The sequence below is a fragment of the Hyla sarda genome, chromosome 8, assembly GCF_029499605.1.
Source record: "Hyla sarda isolate aHylSar1 chromosome 8, aHylSar1.hap1, whole genome shotgun sequence".
Taxonomy (NCBI): domain Eukaryota; kingdom Metazoa; phylum Chordata; class Amphibia; order Anura; family Hylidae; genus Hyla; species Hyla sarda.
In genome coordinates, this window is record NC_079196.1 from 218,648,058 (window position 1) to 218,667,401 (window position 19,344).

Genomic DNA, 19,344 nt, shown 5'->3' on the forward strand with positions numbered 1-19,344 from the left:
TGAATGGGGCCCGAGGCATCCTTTGTTGACTGGGATCTAGGACCGGTCACCTACTCTACAATGTAAACTGGTGACACAGTGTGGTAGGGGTTAACCACCACATACAAGGCATATATTTGTATCTGAAGGCTTTATTCCAACATTTATTACAGCGCCCCTAAGTGGTAAAGAGGTGAGGCCCGGCATCCGCTATTCCCTAAGACCGCAACAACTCTTCTCTAGCATCAGGCCAGCTACCCTTATTGATTGACACACAGGGCGCTCCTGCCCGCGCATGCGCTGAGAAGACAAATGACTAGAGGTAGGAAGAGAGCTCTCTGCCTCTAGCTTTTGCTGCGCATGCACAGTGGGCCTGCCCGGTTGAGGATCAGACTCACCACACGCGCCGCAAAACCCATTGGCGACGCTTGCGCAGGCAATCTACACAAGGCTGCTGTAGATTGCCTGCGCCACCGACAGGTATTGAGGCGCATACGCGGTGAGTCTGATCCTCAACCTGGCAAGCCCACTGCGCATGCACGGCCATCTCCCTACCTCTAGTGATGGGCCTTCTCTGCGCATGCGCGGACAGGGCAGCCCTGTGTGTCAATCAAGTGACGTTAGAGAAGAGAGGCGTCACGGCCTTGGGGCATAGAGGACCCTGGGCCACCCCTCTCTGACACTTGGGTGCACTGTAAATAACATTTTCGCTTTGAAATAAAGCTATTAAATACAGTGGCAGGCCTTATATGTGATTGTTAACCCTTACTACACTGAATCACCCATTTAACCACTGTAGATCAAGCGACAGGGACATCAGAGCGTCATCGTTGCGAAATATCCTCTTTACAATAAACTGGAAATAATTGCGACAATCAGGAAACATGACTAAAGGCTTACACGCTTATCGCACACTCAAGGAATTTAAAGGCAGAGTCACCTGACACATAAGGCATCGGGTGCCAGGGCTAATGGAAAAAACCTCCTAAAGCTGCTGGGACCGGGTGTCCGGGCAAGCTGGGATTTGTAGTCTTGCAACGCCTGGAGACCACTGTGATGAATTCAAACACAGAGTATCCAGGATTAGTAAAAAAGAGAGCACCACCCCTGTTCTCAGGTTGTGTGTGGTATTACAACTTGGCTCCATTCACTTCAATGGAACTTAACTGCAATACCACACATAAGCTGAGGACAGGGGTGGCGCTCTCTTTTCCTAATCCTGGATACTCTATTTTTGTGTGTGTGTGTGTGTTTATCTCAGTGGATTCACATAAACCCTGAGAACCTAGAGTCCAGGGAATAAAGGTCCCATTAAGGGACTGAATAAAACTTAGCTTTTAATGAAAAAACGTAACTAAAAAAGGTGAATTAGTGATTATTAAAATTAGCGTCTGTTGTCTTCTACATAATAATTATTAGGACCAGCCGGTCACTACAATAGGGGGAGCTATCTCTCTACTGATAACTAGAGATGAGCGAACTTACAGTAAATTCGATTCGTCACGAACTTCTCGGCTCGGCAGTTGATGACTTTTCCTGCATAAATTAGTTCAGTTTTCCGGTGCTCCGGTGGGCTGGAAAAGGTGGATACAGTCCTAGGAAAGAGTCTCCTAGGACTGTATCCACCTTTTCCAGCCCACCGGAGCACCTGAAAGCTGAATTAATTTATGCAGGAAAAGTCATCAACTGCCGAGCCGAGAAGTTCGTGACGAATCGAATTTACTGTAAGTTCGCTCATCTCTACTGATAACCTATTTAGATGGTAGGGCCTACAGGCGTCACCCACCGTTGGTGGAACTTGTAAGTTCTTCCACCTTATAATTGAGTCTAGAGGTGTTTTGCCGTAGACCAGTGGTCTTCAACCTGCGGACCTCCAGATGTTGCAAAACTACAACTCCCAGCACGCCCGGACAGCCGTTGGCTGTCCGGGCATGCTGGGAGTTGTAGTTTTGCAACATCTGGAGGTCTGCAGGTTGAAGACCACTGCCGTAGACTATTACCATTCTCTAACCTACAGGCTATTTCACCTTAAGGATGCGTTCACACTACGGAATTCCACGGTGTGAACTTAAAGGGGTACTCCACTCCTAGACATCTTATCCTCTATCCAAAGGATAGGGGATAAGATGTTAGATCGCCGCGGTCCCGCTGCTGGGGACCCCGTGGATCACCGGTGCGGCACCCCGCTATCATTACTGCACAGAGCGAGATCGCTCTGCACGTAATGATGGGCAATACAGGGGCCGGAGCATCGTTACGTCACGACTCCGCCCCTCGTGATGTCACGGCCCGCCCCCGTCAATACAAGTCTATGGGAGGGGGCGTGGCAGTCATCACGCCCCCTGCCATAGACTTGCATTAAGGGGACGGGCCGTGATGTCATGAGGGGCGGAGCCATGACGTCACGCTGCTCCGGCCCCTGTACCGCCCGTCATTACGTGCAGAGCGAACTCCCTCTGTGCAGTAATGATAGCGGGGTGCCGCAGCAGCGATCCCCGGGGTCCCCAGCAGCGGGACCGTGGTGATCTAACATCTTATCCCCTATCCTTTGGATAGGGGATAAGATGCCAGGGGCGGAGTACCCCTTTAACATTAGTGTGAATGGGTCTCCGCGAGACCCGTTCACACTGCGGAATTTGTTCCGCGCAAAGAAAGAACATGTTCATTCTTTGCGCGGATTCCACAAGCACTGCATAGCCGTCAATGGTGACGGCTCAGTGCCCCACGGCCCTAGCGCCGAAGCACAGTCGCCGGCGGCCGCCAGGCGGAACCTCCGCTCGCGGAATTCAGCGAGTGGAGATTCCGCAGTGTGAACGCACCCTTAAAGTGTATACAGATGAGTGGTACTACAGGCTCTCCACTTTTCTAAGGGTGCACGCACACCACGTTTGTGCAATACAGTTCCCGTATACGGTTTCAAGTTAAAAACCGTACGGAACCGTATAGAAAACCGTATGCATTGCCTTAACATTGTAAACCGTATGTCAAACGCATCATCTGGTTAAGGCTGCATTCACATCTCGTTTTTGCAATATGGTTCCCGTATCAGTTTTTTTTTTGTAAAAAAAAAAACGGATGTCTCAGAACTGGACTGAACCGTATATACCTCTGTACGGTTTGAAAACGGATGTCCGCTTGCATACGGTTTTATACGTTTTTTGGAAAGAAAAAAAAAAAAAAAAAAAAACAATACGGTTTTATGTTTGTCCTAATTAAATAAAGTTCTTCTTGTTCTATTTGTGGGAAGAACTTTCGGCGTGCACCGCGCATGTGCAAACTGCAAAACCGCATTGTGCAAACCGGATGGAACCGTACGCACATACGGTTCAGTACGGTTCCCATAGACCACCATTTAAAAAAACCTATACGGGTTGTATCCGGTTTTTCACCCGGACATAAAACCGTAGTAGACTGCGGTTTAGTGTACGGGGAAAAAAAAAACGGATAAAACCGTAAATGGTGCAAAACGTACACAACCGGATGCTGCGGTTTTCAATGACAGGTCTATACATACGGTTTGCAATACGGTTCCACGCGGTTTTTACACTGAAACCGGATACGGGAACCGTATTACAAAAACGAGATGTGAATGCAGCCTTAGTACGTTTTGCGTCTTGTACGGTTTTGTCCGTTTTTTTTACCCGTACCCAAAACCAGAGACTACCGCGTTTTTTGGTCCGGGTGTGAAACCGTATTCAAACGTATACGTTTTCTTTAACATGGGAGTCAATGGGAACCGTACAGAACTGTATGTGCGTACGGTTCCATCAGGTTTTCACCATACGATTTTTGACTTTGCACAGTTTTTTTTTTCTTGGAATTTCAATCAAACAAGTGAAACTTTATTCATGATGGAGTGAAAAGTTAAAAACGTAAACGTTATTTTTTTTCCTTAAAAAACGGATGCAACCGGACATAATTTTTCAAACCGTATACGGCTTGAAATTTGTACAGACGTTTTGATACAGTTTAGTCCGGTTTTGAGGAATCAGTTTTTCATCAAAAACCTGATACGGGAACTGTATCCTACTAAGTTAATGTTACAATAGAAATGGAATAGACGCAATTAAAAACATGCTATTTGCAGTTTTGGTGGTCTCCAAACTGTGGACCTCCAGCTGTTTCAAAACTACAACTCCCAGCATGCCCGGACAGCCGTTGGCTGTCCGGGCATGCTGGGAGTTGTAGTTTTGCAACGGTGGAAGGTCCACAGTTTGGAGGCCACCCGTTTATCATCTGAACTACGGATCTGAATCTTGCCCGGTTAGGTGTGATGCAAAAGAAGCGCTGTGCCTTTAAGATGACTGGCACAGCTGGTAACCGGAGGGCAGGGAAGTCGAGCGCCAGGGACATTGGATTTTTCTGATAATTACCACCATGTACAATAATAAACAAATGAAGTGGAATATACTCAGCGCCCCGGGGGGATATGCGGCGACGGATCGACGAATCTGAATAGTTTTGCCACTTTAAATTGCTGTTATGGGAAAACGTTAGTGGAGGATAAAGAACACACAGAAATGGTGCCCACGGGCATTATGGTGCCAACGCTGCACTGGTTGAAGCGGGCGAGGGATAGTCAGTGAATGCTACCGGACAAGAGTGGGTATAGACTTCATGGTGTCCCAGGTGACCGTTCCGAGGGTGGCACAATCTTCCAAAATGGCAGGAACCGGAATGCCCAATGGCACAGATTGGCATATACACTTCGTTACTCTAATGAATACACAGACATGGCACTGCACGTGCCCAATGCCAAGATGCCACCTTTGCCCACTCCCTCCATATGTAAAACTATCTGTAGCTTGTGTGCCAACCTATATAGCTGCCCCTATAGCCAAATCCATGCCAATGCAGTTACTCCCAGTGCTGCAAAACTACAACTCCCATCATGCACTGCCAACAGTTCAGGAAACACTGGTCTAGGCAGATATAGTCAAAAGTGTGACCTCACCGGGAGTGGTGCCCCTTTGGCTGTCAGGACATGATAGGGGGTTCGATAACCGTGGGCACGAGGATGTTGGGAGTTGTATTTTTAGCAATAGCTGGGCAGCCACAGGTTGGGAAACACTGGTCTAGGCAGGTCAGGGCATGATGGGTGCTGTAGTTTTGCAACAGGTTTGGAAACACTGGGCTGATAGCAAGACCTATTACACATTGGGGGTTGTAGTGTTTGACGGTCAGGGCATGATAGGAGTTATAGTTCTGCAATAGCTAGAGAGCCATAGATTGGGAAACAATATTCTAGATCAGTGGTCTCCAAAACTGTGGTCCTCCTGCTGTTGCAAAACTACAGCTCCCAGCATGGGAGTGGGAGTTGTAGTTTTGCAACAGCTGGAGGGCCACATTTGGGGGTCCACTGGTCTAGGTAGATACAGTCAGGTCTATGACATCATGGGAGTTGTAGTTTTGCAACAGCCCGAGGGCCACAAGTTTGGGAACACTGTTGGGAGTTGTAGTGTTTTGACTGTCAGCATCTGGGAGTCAGAGGTCTACAAACTGTGGCCCTCCAGCTGTTGCAAAACAGTCGGTTGTCCAGACATGCCGATACATGCAAATTCTGAGCAAAGAGACCCAGAGATCGGTATGTTTGTATCATTTGGGTGAACCCAGAGATGGGCTGCCCGGTAGGGAAGGACATGGGGTACACTGAGGGCGCGGGCATATAGTGGGGGGCACAGGACTACAGGATTGTTATGATTAGGGTCCAGTTTGGGTAGTAGTGAGGGATCCTGGGGGCAGCTGGAGTGTATAGGTCATGCAGTGTTGGAATAGTTGGGTACACAGAGCACGGGCATATGGTGGGGGACACAGAGCACGGGCATATAGGGGGTTACACAGAGCGCGGGCATATAGTGGGGTACACAGAGCACGGGCATATAGTGGGGTACACAGAGCACGGGCATATAGTGGGGTACACAGAGCACGGGCATATAGTGGGGTACACAGAGCACGGGCATATAGTGGGGTACACAGAGCACGGGCATATAGTGGGGTACACAGAGCACGGGCATATAGTGGGGTACACAGAGCACGGGCATATAGTGGGGTACACAGAGCACGGGCATATAGTGGGGTACACAGAGCACGGGCATATAGTGGGGTACACAGAGCACGGGCATATAGTGGGGTACACAGAGCACGGGCATATAGTGGGGGGCACAGGACTATAGGATTGTTATGATGAGGGTCCAGTTTGGGGAGGAGGGTCAGTGATCCTGTGGGGCAGCTGGAGTGTATAGGTCAGTGTTTCCCAACCAGGGTGCCTCTAGCTGTTGCAAAACTACAACTCCCAGCATGCCCGGACAGCCGAAGGCTGTCCGGGCATGCTGGGAGTTGTAGTTTTGCAACAGATAGAGGCACCCTGGTTGGGAAACACTGGTATAGGTCATGCAGTGCCAGAATAGTGGGGTACAATGAGGGCACGGGCATATGGTGGGGGGACACAGGAATATAGGATTGTTGAGGGTCTAGTTTGAGAAGGGGGTCATCACCTGGGTGGGGGTGATCACAGGCTGGCACCCAGGGCACCATGTCACGTGGGATCAAAGGGCAGCTGTGGTACTTACCCTGAGTAGAAGTGGCAGCTGGGGGGCAGATCACCCCCAGAGCGAGGAGCAGCAGCAGCAGGATGGGGGTCTCCATACCGGATCAGGGGGCCAGGCAGCTTAGCAGACACTTCCTTCCCTCTCCTTCTGCCCCTACGACCACCATCATCATAATACACAGCACTCCCAGGCTGCACACCTAGCGCCCCCTACCGCACACATGTCCGAGCACAGATCAGACTGCACACAGCTGAGAATACGGTACACTGTGCCCTGCTAGACTGTAACCCTGCCCGGAGACTGAGGGAGCACCGCACAGCGATCCAGGATACTGGCCTGGAGGGGGCGGGGTCTCCCGGGGAAAGGGGCGTGGCGCGGCACGGCTACAATGTTGCAATATTATGTCAATCTATTGCTTCGTGCAATCCACGCCCATAAACACTGAGCGCCCCGCCCCCTCAGACACTGAGCCCCGCCCTTTTCAGGAAGTAGCCAGCTAGGTAGGATGATGCACAGCTGGTGCTGCCCCCTGGGCTCTGCCTCCTGTCACTGCAGCTTGTGTAACACCTGTATATAGTAATACTACAATGGGGAAGCCTGAAAGAAGGGGGTGAAGGGTGATCAGGGGGCATTTGGGGGACAGATTCTTCCCCTCTTTACCTTACCAAAATAATACGAATAAAGCTTAAAACTATAAAGATTCCAAGTATAAATAAATAAATAAATCTATAAAGTGGGGGTACACTTACCTCAAGTCTGGGCTTGATTGTCACCAATAAATGGGTGGATATAAAATATATGTAAAAAATGATGTAGATCCAGTGAATTAATTTAAACCAATTTATTATTACAATGATAGTGCTTGTTGTGTAAATAAATCTATTTTTATAACATTGCACGTCTGCCCCCTGCAGGAGAGGAGGGGAATAGTTGTGCAAACATTTCTTGTACTGGATCTAAAATACAAAAAGAAATATAAAGCAACTTTGTGCACAACTTTGAGTAAAGTATTCTGTTCAGTTCTTCTTAAACCAGATTTTCCGCCTACAGCTGTTGCAAAACTACAACCGTTGGCTGTCCGGGCAATGCTGGGAGTTGTAGTTTTTCAAACAGCTGAAGGCACCCTGGTTGGGAAACACTTTCTCAACCCAGGTGTTACATTCTGTCCCATTGTTTAATATCCAGCCCCTAATTTGAGGTGTTGAAGATCTGCAGTATATCAGCCACGAAGTGGAGACCACGTAAAGTTACAGAGAGGGGCGGGGGTGTTACACCAAGGCCGGCATTTATCATTGTAGGTGTAAGTGAAGCATTTATCATTGTAGGTGTAAGTGAAGCATTTATCATTGTAGGTGTAAGTGAAGCATTTATCATTGTAGGTGTAAGTGAAGCATTTATCATTGTAGGTGTAAGTGAAGCATTTATCATTGTAGGTGTAAGTGAAGCATTTATCATTGTAGGTGTAAGTGAAGCATTTTTTTTACACCTTTTTTGTGTGTGCTGGTGATGTGTAGGAGCACCAAATGTATTAAATGGTCACAGAGCATCTGATAAATTTTGTGCAGGTCACATTTTCTGAAATTTCTCTCTTCATATTCACCAAAAAGATAAGCTAAGTCTGGGCTGGTGCAGTTTTAGAGACTTCTCAGTGGCTTTGCACCTTCACGAAAAGGCGCAGTTCTTAAAACCCTTCCATATCACGTGTATTGCCAAAATCAGTGGATTGCAACTCAAAATCAGCAGAAATGTGTAAAACAAAAGGCGCAAATAAACCCTGCTTGTGCCTTTTTTGCGCCTTTTGTAGACACAAAAAACAGTCTAAAGACAATGATAAATGTTGGCCCAAGTGCTTATGTATATTGTGCAGGAAAGTCTCCATAACTGCAGAGACCAGACCTCATCTGTGCCCGCCGGGAGCTTCATTGCCGAGCAGCTGAGTGCCACCATGGACAATGTCAAGTATCAGATGGAGGGGTGTAAAGTGTCAGATGGGGGATGTAAGGTGATGGGCAGTGCCTGGTTTCCCCCAGACATGATGCTGCCCCCACCATGATCACTGTAGGGATGGTATTGGGCAGGTAATGGGCAGTACCTGGTTTCCTCCAGACATGATGCTGCCCCCACCATGATCACTGTAGGGACGGTATTGGGCATGTGATGGGCAGTGCCTGGTTCCCCCCAGACATGATGCTGCCCCCACCATGATCACTGTAGGGATGGTATTGGGCAGGTGATGGGCAGTACCTGGTTTCCTCCAGACATAATGCTGCCCCCACCATGATCACTGTAGGGATGGTATTGGGCAGGTGATGGGCAGTGCCTGGTTTCCCCCAGACATGATGCTGCCCCCACCATGATCACTGTAGGGACGGTATTGGGCAGTGCCTGGTTTCCCCCAGACATGATGCTGCCCCCACCATGATCACTGTAGGGATGGTAATGGGCAGGTGATGGGCAGTACCTGGTTTCCTCCAGACATTATGCTGCCCCCACCATGATGACTGTAGGGATGGTATTGGGCATGTGATGGGCAGTGCCTGGTTTCCCCCAGACATGATGCTGCCCCCACCATGATCACTGTAGGGATGGTATTGGGCAGGTGATGGGCAGTACCTGGTTTCCCCCAGACATGATGCTGCCCCCACCATGATCACTGTAGGGATGATATTGGGCATGTGATGGGCAGTGCCTGGTTTCCCCCAGACATGATGCTGCCCCCACCATGATCACTGTAGGGATGGTATTGGGCAGTACCTGGTTTCCCCCAGACATGATGCTGCCCCCACCATGATCACTGTAGGGATGGTATTGGGCAGGTGATGGGCAGTGCCTGGTTTCCCCCGGACATGATGCTGCCCCCACCATGATCACTGTAGGGATGGTATTGGGCAGGTGATGGGCAGTGCCTGGTTTCCCCCAGACATGATGCTGCCCCCACCATGATCACTGTAGGGATGGTAATGGGCAGTTGATGGGCAGTACCTGGTTTCCTCCTGACATGATGCTGCCCCCACCATGATCACTGTGGGGATGGTATTGGGCAGGTGATGGGCAGTGCCTGGTTTCCCCCAGACATGATGCTGCCCCCACCATGATCACTGTAGGGATGGTATCGGGCAGGTGAGGGGCAGTGCCTGGTCTCCTCCAGACATGATGCTGCCCCCATGATCACAGTAGGGATGGTTTTGGGCAGGTGATGGGCAGTGCCTGGTTTCCTCCAGACATGATGCTGCCCCCACCATGATCACTGTAGAGATGGTATTGGGCAGGTGATGGGCAGTGCCTGGTTTCCTCCAGACATGATGCTGCCCCCACCATGATCACTGTAGGGATGGTATTGGGCAGTGCCTGGTTTCCTCCAGACATGATGCTGCCCCCTCCATGATCACTGTAGGGATGGTATTGGGCAGGTGATTGGCAGTACCTGGTTTCCCCCAGACATGATGCTGCCCCCACCATGATCACTGTAGGGATGGTATTGGGCAGGTGATGGGCAGTGCCTGGTTTCCTCCAGACATGATGCTGCCCCCACCATGATCACTGTAGGGATGGTATTGGGCAGGTGATGGGCAGTGCCTGGTTTCCTCCAGACATGATGCTGCCCCCACCATGATCACTGTAGGGATGGTATTGGGCAGGTGATGGGCAGTGCCTGGTTTCCTCCAGACATGATGCTGCCCCCACCATGATCACTGTAGAGATGGTATTGGGCAGGTGATGGGCAGTGCCTGGTTTCCTCCAGACATGATGCTGCCCCCACCATGATCACTGTATTTTCGTACATGCGAAAATTCGCGTATGCGAAAATGAGCATATGCGAAAATTAGCATTTGCAAATTTTCGCCTAGGCGAAAATTTGCACGCCAGTCTCACACAGTAGTATTAGAGCCTTCTTTACACCACACAAGCTGGAAGCAGAGAGGGATGATCACTGTGATGTGTACTGTGAAAAAAAAAAAGAATATTCGTAATTGCGAATATATAGTGCTATATTCGCGAATATTCGCAAATTCACAAATATGCGATATTCGCAAATAAAATTCGCATTGCGAATATTCGCGAGCAACACTAGTATACAGTTAAAAACCGTTTATGGTTTGAAAAATTATGTCCGGTTGCATCCGTTTTTATGAAAAAAACTTACACCTTTTTAATTTTTCACTCCATTTTGAATAAAGTTTCACTTGCTTGAATGAAATTCCAAGAAAAAAAACTGCAAAGTCAAAAACTGTCTGGTGAAAACCAGATGGAACTGTACACACATACAGTTCTGTACGGTTCCCATTGATTCCCATGTTAAAAAAAAACCATATACGGTTTAATACAGTTTTTCACCCGGACCAAAAACCGTGGTAGACTATGGTTTTGGGTACGGGTAAAAAAACGGACAAAACCGTATAAGACGCAAAATGGACTAAACCGGATGATGTGTTTGACATACGGTTTACAATGTTAAGTCAATGCATACGGTTTTCTATACAGTTCCATACGGTTTTTAACTTGAAACCCTATACGGGAACTGTATAGCAAAAATGTGGTGTGCATGCACCCTTACTAAAGCCCTTCTCCTCCGATTATTTAGTTTGGTGGGGCGGCAGTGCTAGGAAGAGTCCTGGTTGTTTCTTCTTCTTCCATGTTCAGTGCAGAAAAAAACTATTTTTTTATTTATCCTTCTTCATATCTGTTCCTCCTCACAATCCTGCACATAAATGATGATGATCTAACACATATCAGTATAAATAAATGCAAACTTTATGATAATATTATATATATTATATTGATAACACAGTCATGGCCGTAAATGTTGGCACCCCTGAAATTATTCTAGAAAATGAAGTATTTCTCTCACAAAAGGATTGCAGTAACACATGTTTTGCTATACACATGTTTATTCCCTTTGTGTGTATTGGAACTAAACCAAAAAAGGGAGGAAAAAAGCAAATTGGACATAATGTCACCAAAGTCCAAAAATGGGTGTTACGGTCCGCGCTCCGGCCAGTCACCTTGTCCGTGAGCGCTCCTCTCCTGCACCTGCCGGCAGGCTGGGATTCGCATCGCGGGATGCGCCCGCAGGCGAATCCCAGCCCGTCACTCACCTCCACCCTCCTCCATTCCTTCTGTCTTCCTGCAGCACCAGAGCGCGTGCCCCCATCCCCTAGCTCACGCGCGCCGGCGCTCTAAAATATAAAGGGCCAATACGCCCTTAATTAGTACAAACACCTGCATATTTTTTTTTATTTTTTTTAATAAATATCTGCACCTCCCATCACTCCCTGCCAGATCTTTGTTGCCCTAGTGCCTAGTTGTAACACTCACATTTCAGTAGACAGGAACCCCGGTAAATATGGATCCGCTGGACCTGTGTGGCAGATGATTCGGACCGTACCAGGGAGAGGAGTGCCCCTGGCACGGCTCGACCACACAGGCGGCTGAGGAGATACGAGGCACAGGAGGGATAAGGCAGCTCATAGTCTGGATAGCAGTAGGTCAGGGCAGGTGGCACGGTTGCGTAGTCAGGATGTAGCAGGAGGTCAATAGGCAGGCGGCAGAAAAGCAAGGTTGGGTCAAAAGCGAAGGATCAGATACACGGCAAGGCAGAAACAGGAATGCTTTCTCTCAGGCTCAAGGCAACAAAGATCCGGCAGGGGAGTGAGGAGGGTGGAGGAATATATAAATGAGCCACAGGGGAATCACACTAATGAGCGCACTGGCCCTTTAAATCTTAAAGCTCCGGTGCGCGCGTGCCCTAGGGGACGGGGACACGCACGCCGGAGCAGTGAGGCAGAAGCTGGGGCAGGAGAAGCATTAGGTGAGTGACGGACTGGGGCTCGCATGAGGGCGCGTCCAGCAATGCGAGTCCCAGCCCCGCTGGCAGCAGCAGGTAATGGGACAATGCTCTCACGGCCAGCGTGAGCGCATAACGTTACACTAGTGAAAGCAGTTTCTGTGTTGCCTTGCCGTATTCCAGACCTGATCTTGCTCCTTGCCGCCTGCCTATTGACCTTCTGCTACTTTCCTGACTACGCACCTGTGCTGCTAGTCCTGACCTCCTGCTATCCAGACCACGTCTTGCCTAAACCCTTCTGTAACCTCGCATCACCTCACCCACCAGTGTGGTCGAGTCGTGCCAGGGGTAGCGACCTGAGTTCCACCTGCCGCCACAAGACCATCCCACTTTGCGACGGGCTCTGGTGAAAACCAGCAGCACCTTTGACTCTTCTCCCTGGCATGGCCTGCTTCATCAACCACACAGGTCCAGCGGATCCACGACCTCCAGAGTATCCTGCTACCTGCCATGAGTCATTACAATGGACTAGACAAAATTATTGGCACCCTTAACTTAATATTTGGTTGCACAACCTTTTGGAACAAATAACTGAAGTCAGTTGCTTCCTATAACCATCAATAAGCTTCTTACACCTCTCAGCCGGAATGTTGGATCACTCTTCCTTTACAAACTGCTCCAGGTCTCTCTTATTGGAAGGCGCCTTTTCCCAACAGCAATTTTAAGATCTCTCCACAGGTGATCAATGGGATTTAGATCTGGACTCATTGCTGCCACTTTATAACTCTCCAGCGCTTTGTTGTCATCCATTTCTGGGGCTTTTTGATGTATGTTTGGGGTCATTGTCCTGCTGGAAGACCCAAGATCTCGGACACAAACCCAGCTTTCTGACACTGGGCTGTACAGTGCGACCCAAAATCCGTTGGTAATCCTCAGATTTCATGATGTCTTGTACACATTCAAGGCCCCCAGTGCCAGAGGCAGCAAAACAACCCAAAACATCATTGAACCTCCACCATATTTCACTGTAGGTACTGTGTTCTTTTCTTTGTAGGCCTCATTCTGTTTTCAGTAAACAGTAGAATGATGTGCTTTACCAAAAAGCTCTATCTTGGTCTCATCTGTCCACAAGACGTTTTCCCAGAAGGATTTTGGCTTACTCAAGTTCTACTCAAAATGTAGTCTTGCTTTTTTATGTCTCAGTGTCAGCAGTGGGGTCCTCCTGGGTCTCCTCCATAGTGGGGTCCTCCTTGGTCTTCTCCATAGTGGGGTCCTCCTGGGTCTCCTCCATAGTGGGGTCCTCCTGGGTCTCCTGCCATAGTGTTTCATTCCATTTAAATGTCGACAGATAGTTTGCGCTGAAACTGATGTTCCCTGAGCCTGCAGGACAGCTTGAATATCTTTGGAACTTGTTTGGGGCTGCTTATCCACCATCCGGACTATCCTGCGTTGACACCTTTCATCAAGTTTTCTCTTCTGTTCACACCAAGGGAAATTAGCTTCAGTGCCATGGGTTGTAAACTTCTTGATAATGTTGCGCACTGTGGACAAAGGCAAATCTAGATCTCTGGAGATGGACTTGTAACCTTGAGATTGTTGATATTTTTCCACAATTTTGGTTCTCAAGCCCTCAGACAGTTCTCGTCTCCTCTTTCTGTTGTCCATGCTTAGTGTGACACACACACAGACACACAATGCAAAGACTAAGTGAACTTCTCTCCTTTTTATCTGCTTTCAGGTGTTATTTTTATATTACCCACACCTGTTACTTGCCCCAGGTGAGTTTAAAGGAGCATCACATGCTTGAAACAATCTTATTTTTCCACAGTTTTGAAAGGGTGACAATAATTTTGTCCAACCCATTTTTGGAGTTTGGTGACATTATGTCCAATTTGCTTTTTTTCCTCCCTTTTTTGGTTTAGTTCCAATACACACAAAGGGAATAAACATGTGTATATCAAAACATGTGTTACTGCAATCCTTTTCTTGAAAAATTTCAGGGGTGCTAACAGTTACGGCCATGACTGTATATAATCATTCCCATGGGGCCCAGATTATAAAATGTACAGTAAAATATATTGCACACAAAAAATGCTATATTATATGTAATAGCTGCAGCTTAGTGCAGACTGTGAATACTATGTGAGAATTCTAGTGTATATAAAATGTATCAAAGAAATGTATGAAACTAAAAAGTCAGTGAATAAGGATCAAAAGGATGATGGGACATCAGCAATGATGAGGAGGGTGGAAGAGTATAGACAGGGTAAATATCTGAAGACTCCAAAATCATCACGGTTATAAAAAGACCTAAAAAAGAGAAGGAAAGACAAATACAAAGTGGCTAATAAAAAAAAAAAAAAAAAAAGGAAAACCAGAAGCATTAGAAATGAAATATCCTGACTCATAAGACAGATACAGGAATATGTGCAGAAATGGAGCAAAGCTAAAACTCTCATTGAGCCCTGGAGGAGAATCTGTTGTGGTGTCCCGGTACCGTATTGCATACCGTACCTTGTGTGGTGGTCCCCAAAGTCAGAGTTCCTAGTAAGGGTTGGGGTCCGCCTGCTGAGTAAATCCCCAGTCGCCTCTTTACCTTTAAATTTGATGTGTTATATGTATAAAATGTATATAAATGTTAATTACCTTGATGCGGTCGCAGGACCTTCGGTCATGTGATTCATGTTGATTCCTCTATGGTATGTTGCAGGACCTTTGGAGGTCCTTGGGACACATGTTTACCCATAACTCTTTGTACAGAAGATTGGCAGTTGTTATGGACCAGTGAGCTTAAGGCCAGCCCCTGCCCATATAAGGGAGCTGTAGCCAATGATCGCTCTCTTGCTCCTGAGCTGCAAAGCAAGCAGTGGTATCTCTTGGGTTGCTGCTCTCGTGGATGCCGGACTATCAGGACGGATCTGCACAACTTACAAAGACAAGCTAGGTCAGAAGCCTGCCGGCCTCAGCCTGAAACCAAACCGTGAGTTAAAATCTCAATCCCCGCTAAAGCTAGCGTGATTACTGGACCGAATCTAAACCCCTAAATCCAGTGGATCACCGCAACAATTACCTTCCTAAGCTCAATAGACTCACGAGGTCCCAACCACTTGTCAAGCTCTAATAGACTTTGTTATATGGACTGTTCCTGTTCATTATTGCATAAAATCTTCAGTAAAAGTTCCGGTTGTGGACAATCAATTATTTCCTATCTCCCTATCGCTCTTGGGACGGGTGGCGGTAGGACAATCATACAGAGAAAAGCCCCCACCCTGGCGTCACGAATAGAAAGGGTAAAGCAAGCACCCTTAGTAATCGCACAGCTACACCCCAATACCCTACAACCCCAGGCTACCACATAGCTTTTTGGCGTCTGACGAACAGGATACGGGTGTGTGCCTACAGCTGTTGCCACCATTAACAGAGTACTTCCCCTATGTAAAAGACTTTGTTCATGTGCTGTAAATTACCATTCAAGTGTACGGGACTGTGTGTGTGGTGTTGCGTGCAAAGAGGGCAGGCAAAAAGAACGGGGGGAGGCGAAGATGTATTGGCTGCAAGGATGTGTAAAGTACGAAATGAATGCATGTTACGATCCTCTGGTCCAGTCAGCGCTGCAAGTGTTAATCCGCTGCCGGAGAAGCGCGCGAAAAAAGCCTGCGCTGCGCCACGACCCGCCCCTGGGCGTGGCTTCCAAGTAAATCTGTCGCAGCCAAAAGGGAACTTAGATTCACTGCTGTTGTTTCCTGGGGGACCGGAAGTCGGGGCTGCACCGATGACGTCCTTCCGGCCGACGGCCATTTTGGAGAAGCCCATTGTAAAAGGAGCCCTGCACAGCAACCTCTTCAGTCTGCACGAGGAAGAGGAGAGTACAGACATAGCAGAGATGTTCCACATGGCGAAAGTACCAAGATGGCGCCGGAGCAATGGAAAGTTGTGGCGGTCGCAGCCCAACTGTTCCAAAAACTTGCCAACCGTCTGCAGCAGTTGTCGCTGAACACGGAGGGGGGCCTGTGAACTACCCCCATTTTAGTGGCGTCGCTAGGGGGGGGGCCATGGCCCCCCCCTAGATCAGGCCATGCCCCCCCATGTGCCCCCCCAATTTAAAATAAATAGGGCTGTCCCGATACTAGTATGGGGCCAGGGGCGGACTGACCGGCTGAGTAAAGAGCCCGCTGCAGCTGCTGAGGATATCCCTGGCTGCTCCTGGTCTGCGTATCATTAGCAGAGACAGGCAGAGCAGGGATGAAGGTCCTGATGATGGCTCCGCCCCCAGCACTGGAGAGGCCGAGAGCTGACAGGAACACAGAGCAGCTTCATGTGAGGTGAGTGATGTCCCGTGTCCTCCCTCTCTCCCCCTGATCAGCAGTATATCCTGGGGCTGGGTCATGTGTATGGTAGCAGTCCAGAGGGGTCACTTTCCCTCCTCCAGTGTCCACAGATCCAACAAGTCACATTATCAGAACAATTTTTGGGAAAAATCGCGGCAAAATTTAGTGGTTTTAACCGTGATTTTTCGTTAAACGCAGTAAAGCTGCGCAATTTTTGCCGCGGTTTTTCCATAAATTGTTCTGGTAATGTGACCTGTTGGTGACCTGTGGACACTGGAGGAGGGAAAGTGACCCCTCTGGAAGGTGAACACACTGCTAGTTCATCATTAACCCCTTAAGGGTACATTCACATGTACATGATCTGCTGCATATTTTTGCTGCATATTTTGTGCAGCTGATTTTGCAACCCATTAGCTTCAATAGGTAGCAAAATCAGCTGCAGAAAATATACAGCAGATCCTGTACGTGTGAACGTACCCTAAGGTCTCATTTACACGGATGGATCCACAGTGTATTTTATGCTGCAGATCCCCCAACAATGGACCCTACAATGCTGCCTCTATCTGTGCTGCTCATAATGGCAATCCTCCGCTAAGATCAGACACGCTTTGATGTGTATACTCGCGCACATCATGGCCGCTCCTCCTGCTCTCTGAGCTAGGCCGAGAGCAGCCGCGATGTGTGCGAGTATACACATAAAAGCGTGTCTGCTCGTAGCGGAGGATTGCTGTTATGATCAGGCACAGATGGAGGCAGCACTGTAGGGTCCATTGTCGGGGGATCCGCAGCGTAAAATATGCTGAGGATCCGTCCATGTAAATGAGCCCTAAGGACACAAGGCATCTGTGTACACACAGTGCCTGCTCCCACTGTGTTGTAGAAATCAATAGCTAGATTTATTAGTTTTAATGATAGCTGTCACGCCCCCTCCCGTAGGCTTGCATTGAGGGGCGGAGCGTAACGTCATACGGGGGCGGAGACATGACATCACACGCCGCCGGCTGTGTGGTTGCCGGTAATCAGACTCGGAGTGAACAGGCTCCGGGGACTGATTACAAACGGGGTGCCGCGTGCAAGATCCTGGGGTTCCCCAGGGGCGGGACTCCCGCGATCAGCCATCTTATCCCTTATCCTTTGGATAGGGGATAAGATGTCTAAGCACCGGAGAACCCCTTTAAGGCCAACCCCTGTCCATATAACGGAGCTGCTAGCCAATACTGGCGTCACGAATAGAAAGGGTTAAGCAAGCACCCTTTAGTAATCGCACAGCTACACCCCGTATACCCTACAACCCCAGGCTACAACACTGTCTCTAGTTGATAGATCTGTCTTATCTCTTTTTGTGCCCATAGGGGGAGATTTATCAAGAAATGTCTAAGTTTGATCAAATTTCCACCATTTTTTTTGTCTATACTTTGACTAGCATGCGCCTTATTCATCAATAATATGCAGCGTAATGATGAATAAGGTGCAGCTCTCCTTTAGTGTGAAAAGTTGTCTAACATACACTTCTTCTAAAAAGAGTCAGACCAACAACCAGAAGCCTGGGTTCTCAACTCGTGGTACACGTACCCATAGGGGTGTGCCACAGGTTGAGCGTTGGTATGCGAAAGCGCCAACAAATACTGGCCATGCACTGGACTGACAAATACTGGCCATGCACTGGACTGACAAATACTGGCCATGCACTGGACTGACAAATACTGGCCATGCACTGGACTGACAAATACTGGCCATGCACTGGACTGACAAATACTGGCCATGCACTGGACTGACAAATACTGGCCATGCACTGGACTGACAAATACTGGCCATGCACTAGCAAGTACTTGTCAGCGCATAGCCGGGCAAACCTCCAGCTGTTGCATAACTACAATTCTCAGCATGCAGTGACAGAAGGGCATGCTGGGACTTGTAGTTATGCAACAGCTGGAGGCACGCTGGTTGCAAAACGCAGTTTGTTACATAACTCAGTGTTTCCCAACCCGTGTGCCTCCAGCTGTTGCCAAACTAAAACTTCCAGCATGCATAGTCGGTCAGTGCATGCTGGGAGTTATAGTTTTGCAACAGCTGGAGGCATACAGGTTTGGAAACACTGAGTTAGAAAACAGCTGTGCCTCCAGCTGTCTGGGCATGGTGGGAGTTGTAGTTTTGAAACTCCTAGACCAGCAGCGAAGATTAGTGACGATCTTCACTGCTGCCTCTGATGCCGACGCCACCGCTGCCCCATTGCCTCCCCCATCCCCGGTTTTATAATTACCTGTTCCGGGGCCCGGGGTCCACGCTACTTCTGGCTCCTGCGTCGTCCTGCACGCTGCGCAATGACGAGTGACGTCCTCAACGCTACGTCACCATCAGTTCGTCCAGTGACAGCTCAGGACACCGCCGGAGCCAGAACTAGCGCGGACCCCGGGAACAGGTAATTATAAAATCAGGGATGGGGGAGGCAATGGGACAGTGGCGGCGGCGGTGGTGGTTGGACTAGGGAGGACCCCAGGACAGGCAGGGGGAGAGAAGTGGTTGGCGGTCTCTGGCCCCGCTAAAGCCCCTGCAGTTCATTGATTTAAAGCGTCCACTTTAAATCATTGATCTGCAGCGGCTTCTGAGGGGGGGGAGGGGGGATAAATAGCCCATAGCTGATACAGGAATATCGGTATAAGTTATCGGCTATCGGGCTGGCAACAGCAGGACTTCTGCCAGTTAA

The 19,344-nt window shown here is 48.7% G+C and overlaps 2 protein-coding genes across 3 annotated transcripts in view; one reads left to right on the top strand and one right to left on the bottom strand.

Annotated features, from left to right (window-relative positions):
- The window catches only part of PGAP6 (post-GPI attachment to proteins 6), a 49,361-nt gene extending 42,457 nt beyond the window's left edge, over window positions 1–6,904 (bottom strand). The window contains exon 1 of the mRNA XM_056534036.1: window positions 6,549–6,904. Coding sequence (XP_056390011.1) covers window positions 6,549–6,624 — 76 coding nt within the window. The 5' untranslated portion in view covers window positions 6,625–6,904. The remainder of the gene's footprint in view (window positions 1–6,548) is intronic.
- The window catches only part of LOC130284075 (NXPE family member 2-like), a 67,844-nt gene that overhangs the window by 1,267 nt on the left and 47,233 nt on the right, over window positions 1–19,344 (top strand). The window contains exon 1 of one of the 2 annotated variants that reach the window (XM_056534039.1): window positions 16,517–16,634. The exons of the other annotated variant lie outside the window; for it this stretch is intronic. The gene's annotated coding sequence lies outside the window, so the exon portion shown is untranslated. Of the gene's footprint in view, window positions 1–16,516; window positions 16,635–19,344 lie in introns of those variants that run through there. 2 annotated transcript variants of the gene reach the window in all.